This window comes from Rutidosis leptorrhynchoides, chromosome 7 (assembly GCF_046630445.1).
Source record: "Rutidosis leptorrhynchoides isolate AG116_Rl617_1_P2 chromosome 7, CSIRO_AGI_Rlap_v1, whole genome shotgun sequence".
NCBI classification, from domain to species: Eukaryota; Viridiplantae; Streptophyta; class Magnoliopsida; order Asterales; family Asteraceae; genus Rutidosis; species Rutidosis leptorrhynchoides.
The window spans coordinates 222358571-222373740 of record NC_092339.1 but is presented as its reverse complement, the minus strand read 5'-3'; the positions used below and the strand labels follow the sequence as shown (position 1 = coordinate 222373740).

General features: G+C 29.7%; 1 protein-coding gene and 1 non-coding gene across 2 annotated transcripts; one reads left to right on the top strand and one right to left on the bottom strand.

Annotated features, from left to right (window-relative positions):
* Positions 1-4678: 4678 nt before the first annotated feature.
* LOC139859889 (uncharacterized) lies at positions 4679-5428 on the top strand. Its single transcript, XM_071848664.1, has 3 exons — positions 4679-4748; positions 4876-4889; positions 5078-5428. Exons 1-3 carry the CDS (start codon positions 4679-4681, stop codon positions 5426-5428), a joined length of 435 nt encoding a protein of 144 aa, XP_071704765.1.
* A 5765-nt stretch (positions 5429-11193) lies between these two features.
* Positions 11194-11300, bottom strand: LOC139860619 (small nucleolar RNA R71). Its single transcript, XR_011763247.1, has one exon. It is a non-coding gene; the product is annotated as a small nucleolar RNA R71 (small nucleolar RNA).
* Positions 11301-15170: the final 3870 nt, after the last annotated feature.

Sequence of the window (15170 nt, the reverse complement as noted above, 5' to 3'; positions counted from 1 at the left end):
CAACAACAGCTACCATTCAAGCACTGAGATGGCGCCGTTTGAAGCACTTTATGGTAGAAAGTGCAGGTCTCCGATTTGTTGGAGTGAAGTGGGGGATAGACAGATTACGGTTCCAGAGATTATACAAGAAACTACCGAGAAGATCATCCAAATTCAACAACGGTTGAAAACCGCCCAAAGTCGACAAAAGAGCTTCTCTGACATTAAAAGAAAAGATATAGAATTTGAAATTGGAGAGATGGTCATGCTTAAAGTTGCACCTTAGAAAGGCGTTGTTCGATTTGGTAAACGAGGGAAATTAAATCCAAGGTATATTGGACCATTCAAGATTATTGATCGTGTCGGACCAGTAGCTTACCGACTTGAGTTACCTCAACAACTCGTGGCTGTACATTACACTTTCCACGTCTCGAATTTGAAGAAATGTTTTGCTAAAGAAGATCTCACTATTCCGTTAGATGAAATCCAAATCAACGAAAAACTTCAATTCATCGAAGAACCCGTCAAAATAATGGATCGTGAGGTTAAAAGACTTAAGCAAAACAAGATACCAATTGTTAAGGTTTGATGGAATGCTCGTAGAGGACCCGAGTTCACCTGGGAGCGTGAAGATCAGATGAAGAAGAAATACCCCCATCTATTTCCAGAAGATTCGTCAACACCTTCAACAGCTTAAAATTTCGGGACGAAATTTATTTAACGGGTAAGTACTGTAGTGACCCAAACTTTTCCATGTTTATATATATATTAATTGAGATTGATATTTACATGATTAAATATTTCCAACATGTTAAGCAATCAAACTTGTTAAGACTTGATTAATTGAAATAGGTTTCATATAGACAATTGACCACCCAAGTTGACCGGTGATTCGCGAACGTTAAAACTTGTAAAAACTATACGATGACATATATATGGTTATATATATAGTTAACATGATTTTATTATAAGTATGTATCTCATTAGGTATTTTAACAATGAGTTATATACATAAAAATGAGACTATTAATTTAAGAAACTCGAAAACGATATATATAACGATTATCGTTATAACAACGTCTTACTAGGTACATATGAATCATATTAAGATATTGATACACTTGGTTAATTATGTTAAATGATAAGTAAATATATTATTAAGTGTATTAACAATGAAATACATATGTAAAAATAAGACTACTAACTTAATGATTTCGAAACGAGACATATATGTAACGATTATCGTTGTAATGACATTTAACTGTATATATATCATACTAAGATATATTATATATCATAATATCATGATAATATTACAATTTAACATCTCATTTGTTATAATAAACAATGGGTTAACAACATTCAACAAGATCGTTAACCTAAAGGTTTCAAAACAACATTTACATGTAACGACTAACAATGAATTAACGACTCAGTTAAAATGTATATACATGTAGTGTTTTAATATGTATTCATACACTTTTCAAAGACTTAAAGCCACTTATCAAAATACTTCTACTTAACAAAAATGCTTACAATTACATTCTCGTTCAGTTTCATCAACAATTCTACTCGTATGCACCCGTATTCGTACTCGTACAATACACAGCTTTTAGATGTATGCACTATTGGTATATACACTCCAATGATCAGCTCTTAGCAGCCCATGTGAGTCACCTAACACATGTGGGAACCATCATTTGGCAACTAGCATGAAATATCTCATAAAATTACAAAAATATGAGTAATCATTCATGACTTATTTACATGAAAACAAAATTACATATCCTTTATATCTAATCCATACACCAACGACCAAAAACACCTAAAAACACTTTCATCCTTCAATTTTATTCATCTAATTGATCTCTCTCAAGTTCTATCTTCAAGTTCTAAGTGTTCTTCATAAATTCCAAAAGTTCTAGTTTCATAAAATCAAGAATACTTTCAAGTTTGCTAGCTCACTTCCAATCTTGTAAGGTGATCATCCAACCTCAAGAAATCTTTGTTTGTTACAGTAAGTTATCATTCTAATACAAGGTAATAATCATATTCAAACTTTGGTTCAATTTCTATAACTATAACAATCTTATTTCAAGTGATGATCTTACTTGAACTTGTTTTCGTGTCATGATTTTGCTTCAAGAACTTCGAGCCATCCAAGGATCCGTTGAAGCTAGATCCATTTTTCTCTTTTCCAGTAGGTTTATCCAAGGAAATTAAGGTAGTAATGATTTTCATAACATCATTCGATTCATACATAAAAAGCTATCATATTCGAAGTGGTAAACTTGTAATCACTAGAACATAGTTTAGTTAATTCTAAACTTGTTCGCAAATAAAAGTTAATCCTTCTAACTTGACTTTTAAAATCAACTAAACACATGTTCTATATCTATATGATATGCTAACTTAATGATTTAAAACCTGGAAACACGAAAAACACCGTAAAACCGAATTTACGCCGTCGTAGTAACACCGCGGGCTGTTTTGGGCTAGTTAATTAAAAACTATGATAAACTTTTATTTAAAAGTTGTTATTCTGGGAAAATTATTTTTATTATGAACATGAAACTATATCCAAAAATTATGGTTAAACTCAAAGTGGAAGTATGTTTTCTAAAATGGTCATCTAGACGTCGTTCTTTCGACTGAAATGACTACCTTTACAAAAACGACTTGTAACTTATTTTTCTGACTATAAACCTATACTTTTTCTGTTTAGATTCATAAAATAGAGTTCAATATGAAACCATAGCAATTTGATTCACTCAAAACGGATTTAAAATGAAGAATTTATGGGTAAAACAAGATTGAATAATTTTTCTCATTTTAGCTACGTGAAAATTGGTAACAAATCTATTCCAACAATGACTTAATCAACTTGTATTGTATATTATGTAATCTTGAGATACCATAGACACGTATACAATGTTTTGACCTATCGTTTCGACACATCTATATATATTTCGGAACAACCATAGACACTCTATATGTGAATGTTGGAGTTAGCTATACAGGGTTGAGGTTGATTCCAAAATATATATAGTTTGAGTTGTGATCAATACTGAGATACGTATACACTGGGTCGTGGATTGATTCAAGATAATATTTATCGATTTATTTCTGTACATCTAACTGTGGACAACTAGTTGTAGGTTACTAACGAGGACAGCTGACTTAATAAACTTAAAACATCAAAATATATTAAAAGTGTTGTAAATATATTTTGAACATACTTTGATATATATGTATATATTGTTATAGGTTCGTGAATCAACCAGTGGCCAAGTCTTACTTCTCGACAAAGTAAAAATCTGTGAAAGTGAGTTATAGTCCCACTTTTAAAATCTAATATTTTTGGGATGAGAATACATGCAGGTTTTATAAATGATTTACAAAATAGACACAAGTACGTGAAACTACATTCTATGGTTGAATTATCGAAATCGAATATGCCCCTTTTTATTAAGTCTGGTAATCTAAGAATTAGGGAACAGACACCCTAATTGACGCGAATCCTAAAGATAGATCTATTGGGCCTAACAAACCCCATCCAAAGTACTGGATGCTTTAGTACTTCGAAATTTATATCATATCCGAAGGGTGTCCCGGAATGATGGGGATATTCTTAAATATGCATCTTGTTAATGTCGGTTACCAGGTGTTCACCATATGAATGATTTTTATCTCTATGTATGGGATGTGTATTGAAATATGAAATCTTGTGGTCTATTATTATGATTTGATATATATATAGGTTAAACCTATAACTCACCAACATTTTTGTTGACGTTTTAAGCATGTTTATTCTCAGGTGATTATTAAGAGCTTCCGCTGTCGCACACTTAAATAAGGACGAGATTTGGAGTCCATGCTTGTATGATATTGTGTAAAAACTGCATTCAAGAAACTTATTTTGTTGTAACATATTTGTATTGTAAACCATTATGTAATGGTCGTGTGTAAACATGATATTTTAGATTATCATTATTTGATAATCTACGTAAAGCTTTTTAAAACTTTATTGATGAAATAAAGGTTATGGTTTGTTTTAAAATGAATGCAGTCTTTGAAAAACGTCTCATATAGAGGTCAAAACCTCGCAACGAAATCAATTAATATGGAACGTTTTTAATCAATAAGAACGGGACATTTCAAATTGCACTTCTAATTATCGCACTTTTATTGTTATTGTATTTAATTGCACCTTGTAATTATCGCAAGTTTATTTTATCGCACTTTTATTATTCGCAATTTCATTATCGTTATTTACTTTACGCTTTAAATTAAGTCTTTTATTTATTTAATATTTTACATTTGGTTTTAACTGCGACAAAAGTTTTAAAATTGACAAACCGGTCATTAAACGGTAAAAACCCCCCTTTATAATAATAATATTACTTATATATATATATTTGTATTTTTATAAAATAAAACTAATATAGCATTAAGCTTTGTTTAAAAGATTCCCTGTGGACCGAACCGGACTTACTAAAAACTACACTACTGTACGATTAGGTACACTGCCTATAAGTTTTGTAGCAAGGTTTAAGTATATCCATTCAATAAATAAATAAATATCTTGTGTAAAATTGTATCGTATTTAATAGTATTTCCTAGTAAAATTTAAAGCTATTTTATATACACCTCGCATAACATCAGACATGCTCCGCAGAATCGGATGCCAAGGCATGATATGATCCACGTTAATTCGCCATGGCCATTTCACAAGTGGGCTATTGAAATTGTAGGACCATTTCCTGCAGGTCCTGGCAATGTCAAATTCCTAATTGTGGCAATTGATTATTTTACAAAAAGGGTTGAAGCTAAGGCGGTTCGCACTATCACTGGAGTGCAAGTGCGTAATTTTGTATGGGAGTACATTGTTTGCAGATTCGATATTCCGCGTGAGTTGGTCAGCGATAATGGTGCTCAAATAGCGAAAGATCCTTTTAAAACATGATGCACCGATTTAAATATAATCCAAAAGTTTACATCTGTGGCGCATCCACAGGCTAATGGCTTGTGTGAAGTAACTAATCGTGACATTGTGAGCGGTATTAAAAAGAGGTTATATGAAAAGCGAACTGGTTAGGTGGACGAGCTGCCCAATGTATTATGGGCACATTGCACTAAGTTCAAAAAGAGTAAATGGGAAACACCCTTTAGTTTAGTATATGGCTCTGAAGCAGTAATACCCGCTGAAATTCTTGTGCCAACGCATAGAGTTGCTAACTTTGATGAGGAAACAAATGATTACGCATTGGGCGAAAATTTGAATTTCATAGAAGAGCGAAGGTTAATGGCTGCTATCAGAGAGGCAAACAATAAACAACAAATCGCCAAATATTACAACAAAAGAGTACGCGCTTTGTCTTTTGATGTAGGCGAATGGGTCCTACGAAACAATGATTCAAGTAAAGCAGAAAAACTTGGCAAATTATAACCTAACTAGGAAGGTCCTTATCAAATTGTGGCAATTAATGCAGCAGGTTCATATAAGCTCGCAAATATAGAAGGCGAACTTCCTAATGCATGGCATGCTGCTTTATTAAAGCGATATTATGCATAACTTTGCAGAAACAAAGTGTTGGCTAATGTGCATGTGTATTCAAAGTGCAAAATGAATGCGAAGCCTGTATTTGATATTTTTCTATGTGTTTTCATTTTTAATTTTTGCAAGTCTTGATCACACTTGTAAGAATATGAAAATAAACACTTGTAAGAATATGCGAAAAGTTTGTTTGCATTGGTTAAAATAATCACGCTTGGCAAAATACTCAGAGTTTATGAAGTATTCTATAATATTTTGCTTCATAATGCTGGTATGTTTCGCAAAGGTTAAGTGGTGTAGTGATGAAATTGCCCACTTGCGCAAAAATTAATTATCGCGAAAGGAACTTAATTTCCTAAGTATTTGATTTTGCCATACTTAGATGCTTCACGATGCTAATTGATTGCCTAAGTATCATTTTGGCGGATTTAGAAGATTCATAACGTATAAATATACGCACATACAGATTGTTTCGCAAAAGTACATACTTATTATGTGCACGATAATAAATGTTGGAAATTGCAAAGGACAAGTCCGTGTTATGAATATTACTGAAAAAAGCGCTATATAAATTAAAGTACTTGCAAATATATGTGAATATGCAAAAATTTTATTAAAAGATAACGCAGAGATAGCTGCGCGAAAATTTTACAAAGTACAATTATTACTTAGATAAATCAAGCTTGATGATGTCATCTGCAGTAGCATCATCCTGCTCGCTTATCGCTGTAATTTTTGGAATAGGAATATCCGATATGTTCTCTTTTGCAGTAGCAAACGCATTTCGAGCGTCTGTTAAAGAACATAAACGGTCATCTATTGCAGTTGGTAGTGGCTCTGGTAGAGTGCAGTGGGTGGCGATTTGATTCATGAATTTCACTCTTTTGCGTAGTTGTAGCGCAGCTGCATATGTGGAAAATTGTGCGGAAATAGGCTATGAGTTGAGAATTTTTCTAGCCAACTCTGGTAAATGTTGGCGAAGTTTTGCAAACTCAAGCTCCGTAGAAGCTTTAGCTGCTAGAGCGTTATCTCGCTCTGCAGTCAGCTTTGTAACCTCCTCTATTAGCGATTTAACAGTCATTTGAAGGTTGTTTTCTTTATCAGACGCAGTAGAAACTTGCTGTTTTAAATCATCAATAGCGGTCTTTACTGCGGTGAGCTCATAAGAAAGGTCAACACAGCGTTTTTCGTTGTCTGCAGCTTTGGCTTTCTCAGTCAGATATTTGGCCTTTTCAGCCTCAAGAACATTGAAGAACTGTTCTTGGCGACAAATCATGTCATACGTAGAATTGAACGCCATATAGAAATTCTGCACGAAGCTTGATAATGCTAAAAACGAACATATATTTCATAGCATTATTCCTCAAGAAAGACAAGCTTTTAGTTGCAATTGTTCTATTTACAAGTAATATTCGTTTAAATAATAAAAGGTGAAGACAAAAGACAGATTCGACGAATTGAAGACGCAAACGACCAAAAAAGCTCAAAAGTACAAAATACAATCAAAGAGGTTCCAATTATTGATAAGAAACGTCTCAAAATTACAAGAGTACAAGATTCAAAACGCAAAGTACAAGATATTAAATTGTACGTAAGGACGTTCGAAAATCCGGAACCGGGACCAGAGTCAACTCTCAACGCTCGACGCAACGGACTAAAAATTACAAGTTAACTATGTATATAAATATAATATAATATATAATTAATTATATAAATTATATATATATATTATATTTATATAATAAACCGTCGGTAAACAAAGAGCCAAAGCTGGGTGAGCTGTAATTACAAACTCCGCGACTTGCGGAGTTTGAAGAGCAAAAAGGGCGCGAGTCGCGGAGTCCCCCTGGATGAAAATTCCTATAAAAGCTAGCGAATTCTGATCGTAAAAATATCCATAAAATCTCTCTTTCTCTATATGTAAACGTAATATATATATATATATATATATATATATATATATATATATATATATATATATATATATATATTTTAATTTTAATTTTAATTTTAATTATAATTCTAATAATAAGGGTATGTTAGCGAATGTTGTAAAGGTGTAAGTCGAAATTCTGTCCGTGTAACGCTACGCTATTTTTAATCATTGTAAGTTATGTTCAACCTTTTTAATTTAATGTCTCGTAGCTAAGTTATTATTATGCTTATTTAAAACGAAGTAATCATGATGTTGGGCTAATTACTAAAATTGGGTAATTGGGCTTTGTACCATAATTGGGGTTTGGACAAAAGAACGACACTTGTGGAAATTAGACTATGGGCTATTAATGGGCTTTATATTTGTTTAACTAAATGATAATTTGTTAATTTTAATATAAAGATTTATAATTGGACGTCCCTATAAATAACCATATACACTCGATCGGACACGATGGGCGGGGTATTTATATGTACGAATAATCTTTCATTTAACCGAACACGGGAATGTATTAATAGTCTATGGAATTATTAAAACAGGGGTGAAATTATGTACAAGGACACTTGGCATAATTGTTAACAAAGTATTAAAACCTTGGGTTACACGTAGTCGATAACCTGGTGTAATTATTAAAAAAAGTATTAAAATCTTGTTACAGTTTAAGTCCCCAATTAGTTGGAATATTTAACTTCGGGTATAAGAATAATTTGACGAGGACACTCGCACTTTATATTTATGACTGATGGACTGTTATGGACAAAAACCAGACGGATATATTAAATAATCCAGGACAAAGGACAATTAACCCATGGGCATAAAGCTAAAATCAACACGTCAAACATCATGATTACGGAAGTTTAAATAAGCATAATTATCTTATTTCATATTTAATTTCCTTTATTTTATATTTAATTGCACTTCTAATTATCGCACTTTTATTTATTGTTATTGTATTTAATTGCACTTTTAATTATCGTACTTTTTAATTATCGCAAGTTTATTTTATTGCACTTTTATTTATCGCAATTTCATTATCGTTATTTACTTTACGCTTTAAATTAAGTCTTTTATTTATTTAATATTTTTACATTTTGTTTTAACTGCAACTAAAGTTTTAAAATCGACAAACCGGTCATTAAACGGTAAAAACCCCCCTTTATAATAATAATATTACTTATATATATATATATATATATATATATATATATATATATATATATATATATATATATATAAAATAAAACTAATATAGCGTTAAGCTTTATAAAAGATTCTCTGTGGAACGAACCGGACTTACTAAAAACTACACTACTGTACGATTAGGTACACTGCCTATAAGTGTTGTAGCAAGGTTTAAGTATATCCATTCTATAAATAAATAAATATCTTGTGTAAAATTGTATCATATTTAATAGTATTTCCTTGTAAAATATAAGCTATTTTATATACACCTCACAGAACATCAAGTAATTTTGGCGCCGCTGTCGGGGACAATCTAGCTTAAAAGCCGGAAGCGCAACGCTAATAAATATATAAAAAAAGATTTTTTTTAGTTTAATAATATAAAAAAATACGCTTTTGTAAAAATACGTTTTAAATATTCGAAAACATAAAAAGAAAACAAAAATATAAATATTTTTAAGAGTTTGTTAAATATTTAAGTTTTATAAAGTTTCGTTATTTTTATTTTATAAAAATAAAAGTTTTATTTAAATATTTTGTTTTTATTTAAAACATAAAATCAAAGAAAAAAAATATATATATATAAATCTATTTTTAAGATTTTTATAAAATTATAGAGTATTTCTATTTTTTAGTTTTTAAAACATAAGTTTTTATTTAGTTTTTATAAATATTTTATTTAATTATTAAAACAGAAAATATAATTTAAAAAAAATATATAATTACGTAAAAACGCGTCGAATTTGAAACAGCCTGTCATCTGGAATCTCGAACCCCGCGACTCGCGGAGATTTTTGCCAGGTGGAACCGCGACTCGTGGAGGAACCCTGACACGGGTACACAGAACCCTAATCAGGCATTAATTACGGGTTTTTATTTTTATTATTTAAATTTACCCTAATTAGGTTTAATTATTTTAATTAATTTAGTTTAGTTTATTTATTATTTTGTATTTTTATTTAAATTAGTTTAATTAAAATTTAAAATTAATAGTTTTATAAAATAAATAATATAAAAATAATATTTTTATAAAAATTGTAATTTTTACAACTTTTAGTATATTTTTATATTTTGTCCCTTTTTAATTGTTTTAGCGTAATATTTGTGTTTTTCGCTCATATTTAGTTTTAAACATAGTTTTTGCCATAGTTATTTTTACTTCTAGATTTTTAGGCTTTGCCGTAAAATCACTTAAGTGCCTTTTCTTTAGACTAAGATTTAGGTGCTTTAGAATTTTGCGACACCTTTTTAAGTTTTAATACCTTTTTAAGATATTGCCATTTGGGATATAGTTTTAGTTGTAAGCTTTAATATATTTAGACGCCTTTTACTATGTATCAATTATCATTCCAATTAGTAATCTCAATTTGCGATTATAATTTTAAGTTAGTGGTAGTAATAAGGTTGGGTTAATCGAGTGTTTTTAAGTTTTATAAGTCATTTTTTTTTCTTTCTCTTTCTTATTTTTCGACGTCTTTTTCTTTTTCGACCTTTTTCGACGCACTTTCTTTTTCTTTCTTATTTCTCGCCATTCTAGTTTTTAGGATATAGATTTTTATTCTACTTCTTATCTAAATTTCTTAAAATTACGAAAATTTATTTTAAGTGGTTAAATTGATAGACATCAAAATTTTCTGGTTCGTAGTAATAGTTGGATTTGTACGTGGACCGGGTTATTGGAGCCAAACAGTCCTCAATTATATTGAGACCAAACGAATCCTGCCCCTCTGCTGCATCTTTTGGCTATTCGAAACGTGGGCAAAATCAGAAAAGTCTATTGATTGGATAACTTATATAATTTTTCTTTCCTTTTAAAAACTAATAGGATATTCAGTGAATGCACCGAGCAAGACGTTCACCACCTTTTGTACGTTCACCACCTGTAACTAGATCAAGACATCTAGCTAATATTACCGCCGTTGATTTTTCTTTAGAATCGTCATCCAGTCAACCAATTACTTCAGTTCAAATTTCCGATAATCCATTTTTTGAACCCGACCTCACAATTGAGAATCCGGAGAATATTCAGGGACGATTCGTAGATCCTGAACCATTAATTTTTCCTCCGGAACCACCAATCATTCAAACAGAGATTGTTGAGGAACGAACCATTAAATCAGAATCCTCTAGTGATTCCGATTCAACAAATTCAATTATGGAGAATCTAGAACCTTTAAGTATGGAAGATCGAATGAGAGCTAAACGCACTGGCCAAGGTCACGCAATTACTCATCCAGACATTAATGCGCCAGATTATGAAATCAAAGGACAAATTCTACATATGGTGACTAATCAATGCCAATTTAGTGGTGCGCCGAAGGAAGATCCAAATGAACATCTTCGTACCTTTAATAGGATCTGCACACTATTTAAAATCCGAGAAGTGGAAGATGAACAGATATATCTCATGTTATTTCCCTGGACTTTAAAGGGAGAAGCCAAAGATTGGTTGGAATCGTTACCTGAAGGGGCGATTGATACATGAGACGTTTTAGTTGAAAAATTTCTTAAACAATTCTTTCTGGCATCTAAAGCCGTAAGACTTCAAGGAGAAATTGTTACGTTTACACAGAAACCAAATGAAACTCTATATGAGGCATGGACAAGATTTGGAAAGTTATTAAGAGGATGTCCGCAACATGGTTTAGACTGTGACAACCCAGAAATTTTCAACCAAATTTAAACTTTAATCTTTATATGTTTCCGACACGATAAGCAATATTTGTTAAGTTAAATTTAAAGAATTTTAAACTATGTTCATACATTCATTCAACCTCGACCAAGTTCCAACGATTCACGAACCATTAAACGAATATGATTATATATGTATATGTGTATATATATTATAACTTGAAACGTAAACAAAATATTAGATTAAATACTTTACATGATTGTATCTGTTTCAAAATGTTTATCAATGGAATTAGAAGATAAGATCAAATGATTGAATTATCAGATATATTGAATTATGATTACAAGTCTCTGTTGAAAGGCCCACGTTGATTTGAGAAATCTTTCCATTTTAACAATATTCGAAAAATGGTAAAGTGATTTATAAATAAGAACAAATTGTCAATCATTGAGAACTAGACATAGGATAGTGGAAAATTGAATCTCATAAAGACTCGATTGATCTATTTAGTTTCAAACGTACAAAAACGTTTTCAGTTTAAAAAGAACTTATTATTAAAACGTATATAACTTTTATAAATATCTAGAACCACTTCTAACAACTCATTACTTAACTAGAATGATAAAGATAACGATATTTATATTTTATTTTATTAAATATATATAACGATTTAAATTAATATTATATATATTTATACGCGTATTATACGTACATAGTTTTATACTTTTACTATACTTAAACTTTACCTTTACTTTATTTTTACTTTACTTTAACTTTAATAATTCACTTTAATAATTCATACTTTAATAATTTACTTTAATAATTCATACTTTAATAATTCACTTTAATAATTCATACTTTAATAATTCACTTTAATAATTCACTTTAATAATTCAAAATTCTATTATAAATAGTATTCAATAGGTTTCATTATTTCATAGAAACTTGAAAATATTTTTCTCTAAACTCTCTCAATCGATTTACATATATATATTTACTCCGTATTATTTCAAGATATTATTAGTATACATAAAATATTACGACGGAGTGATGTCCGAGTGATTTCGAAATTATTTTTAGAGTAGGATAGGATTAAGAAAATTATGGGTTATAGCTATGGAGGTGATTGAGTATGGTTAATGGGTATGCTCGTGAGGTCAATATAGTGTTTATCATTTCCATTGCATCTACGTACCTTTCCTGTAATATTGAATCTCAATATTGATACGTGAGTACTCATAATTTAACTTTTAAATACTAATAGTGTATCCCTGATTAGTGCTCGAGTATTTAGGATTATGCATGCTTGTACTTTTGATATTGCCCTTAGACAGGTTAGGTTGAATCTTGAATTAGTTACACTTGCGGTTGAGATAAGGTATAAGATATGCATGTCCTTGGAAAGCTAGCGAAAAATTAAGAACTTTTCCTTTAGATATCGAATGGTTTCGATGAACGGATTAGAAGTTATAATCAATTGAATTTTCAATATTTTTATTAAAAATGATTATTATTATCGTCGTTTTTATCGTCATTCTAGTTTTATCTTATTATTATCATTATTATTATCTTTATCAATAAAAGGGATTTATCATTAAAAATTGTTAATTTTTTTATTATTACTATCGCTATTATCGTTAAAGTTATAATTAGTATTATTATTATTATCCAATTATTATTATTATTATTAGTATTATTATGATTATTATCATTATTAATATATATATCATTATTTAAAAATGGTTATTGTTATTGTTATTATTATTATTACTATATTATCATTAAGATAATTATTAGTATTATCGTTAATAATGTTATAGTAACTATCATTATTAATATTAGTGTAATTAAAACAAATATTTGTAGCACCTAATTATTTTGATTACTATTATTATCATTATTATGAACACGATATAAAAGACGATTAAAAGCTATTAAACGAAATGATTAGGAAATAATGAGTAAGAGTATCATGATGAAATTAAAATATTATAAGATATTGATTTAGATAAAATTATCGTTCTTATTATTTTTTATCATTACTATTATTATTAAAAGTATCGTTAGTATTAAAACTATCATTTTAACAAAAATTATCATTTTAATAGAAATGTCATTGTTACTATAAAATATCATTATTGTTATTATTTTAAATAGAATTATTATTTTAAAGATAATATTAAAAATTATCGTAAATATTAAAGTTATCATAATTAGAATTATCGTTTTATCATAATGTCATCTTAGTAATTATAAATATTGATATTTTTATAATAATAATTATTATTACAAAATAATACAACTTTTACTTACTATCATTATAGATATTATTTTATCAAATAAATATGTGATACAAACATATTTTACTACGTGTAATAACTTACTTTAATAATACCTATCATATTATCTTTATGATATTAAATGAACCCTATAAATTTTATTACTTAATATATATAAAAGTATATTTTATTATATAAATTTAATATAAAATTTTATTTATTAATAAATAAATTATATTATTTACTCTAATAAATCTTTTAAAAATATTTAAAAATATAAAACGACGATATTTAAACTATATATTAATCATGTATAGATTTTTGGAAATTATTTTGAGTCAAATTTACTTTTGTTGACTTTTGCATATTAGTCTCGAGCATTAGGATTGTGGTACACTATGACTTGACCTAATTTGTTAGACAAATATTGACCAACACATAAATATATATAATTAATTTAGGTTCGTGAATCCGAGGCCAACCTTGCACTTGTTCAATGACGTTATATGTATTTTTACTACGAAATACAGTATGGTGAGTTTCATTTACCTTTTTACCCTTTATATTTTTGGGCTGAGAATAAATGCGTAAATTTTATAACTGTTTTACGAAATAGACACAAGTAATCGAAACTACATTCTATGGTTGAATTATCGAATCGAATATGCCCCTTTTTATTAAGTCTGGTAATCTAAGAATTAGGGAACATACACCCTAATTGACGCGAACTCTAAAGATAGATCTATCGGGCCCAACAAGCCCCATCCAAAATACCGGATGCTTTAGTACTTCGAAATTTATATCATGTCCGAAGGAGGATCCCGGAATGATAGGGGATATTCTTATATGTATCTAGTTAATGTCGGTTACCAGGTGTTCATCATATGAATGATTATTTTTGTCTCTATGCATGGGACGTATATTTATGAGAACTGGAAATGAAATTCTTGTGGTCTATTAAAATGATGGAAATAAATGATTATGATAAACTAATGAACTCACCAACCTTTTGGTTGATACTTTAAAGCATGTTTATTCTCAGGTGTTAAAGAAATCTTTCGCTGTGCATTTGCTCATTTTAAAGATATTACTTGGAGTCTTTCATAGCATATTTCGAAGAACGTTGCATTCGAGTCATTGAGTTCATCAAAGATTATTATTAAATCAATTTATAGTTGGATAGTGGATATTATGAAATGGTATGCATGCCTGTCAATTTTCGATGTAAAGAAAGTTTGTCTTTTAAAAATGAATACAATGTTTGTAAAATGTATCATATAGAGGTCAAATACCTCGCAATGTAATCAACTATTGTGAATCGTTTATAATGTATATGAACGGGTCCTTTCAGTTGGTATCAGAGCGGTGGTCTTAGCGAACCAGGTCTGCATTAGTGTGTCTAACTGATAAGTCGATAGGATGCATTAGTGAGTCTGGACTTCGACCGTGTCTGCATGTCAAAAGTTTTGCTTATCATTTTGTGTCGAAAATTAACTACTTATCATCCTCAGGAAATTACCTGCTTATCATTTTTAGTCTAAGACACGTCTTGCTGCATTGATTGCATGAATAGTGTGTAGACAAAAATTCATATCTTAGCATATC

Excerpts from the sequence above, each read along its gene's own strand:
- LOC139859889 (XM_071848664.1), top strand. The coding sequence starts at position 4,679 with ATGATCCACGTTAATTCGCCATGGCCATTTCACAAGTGGGCTATTGAA.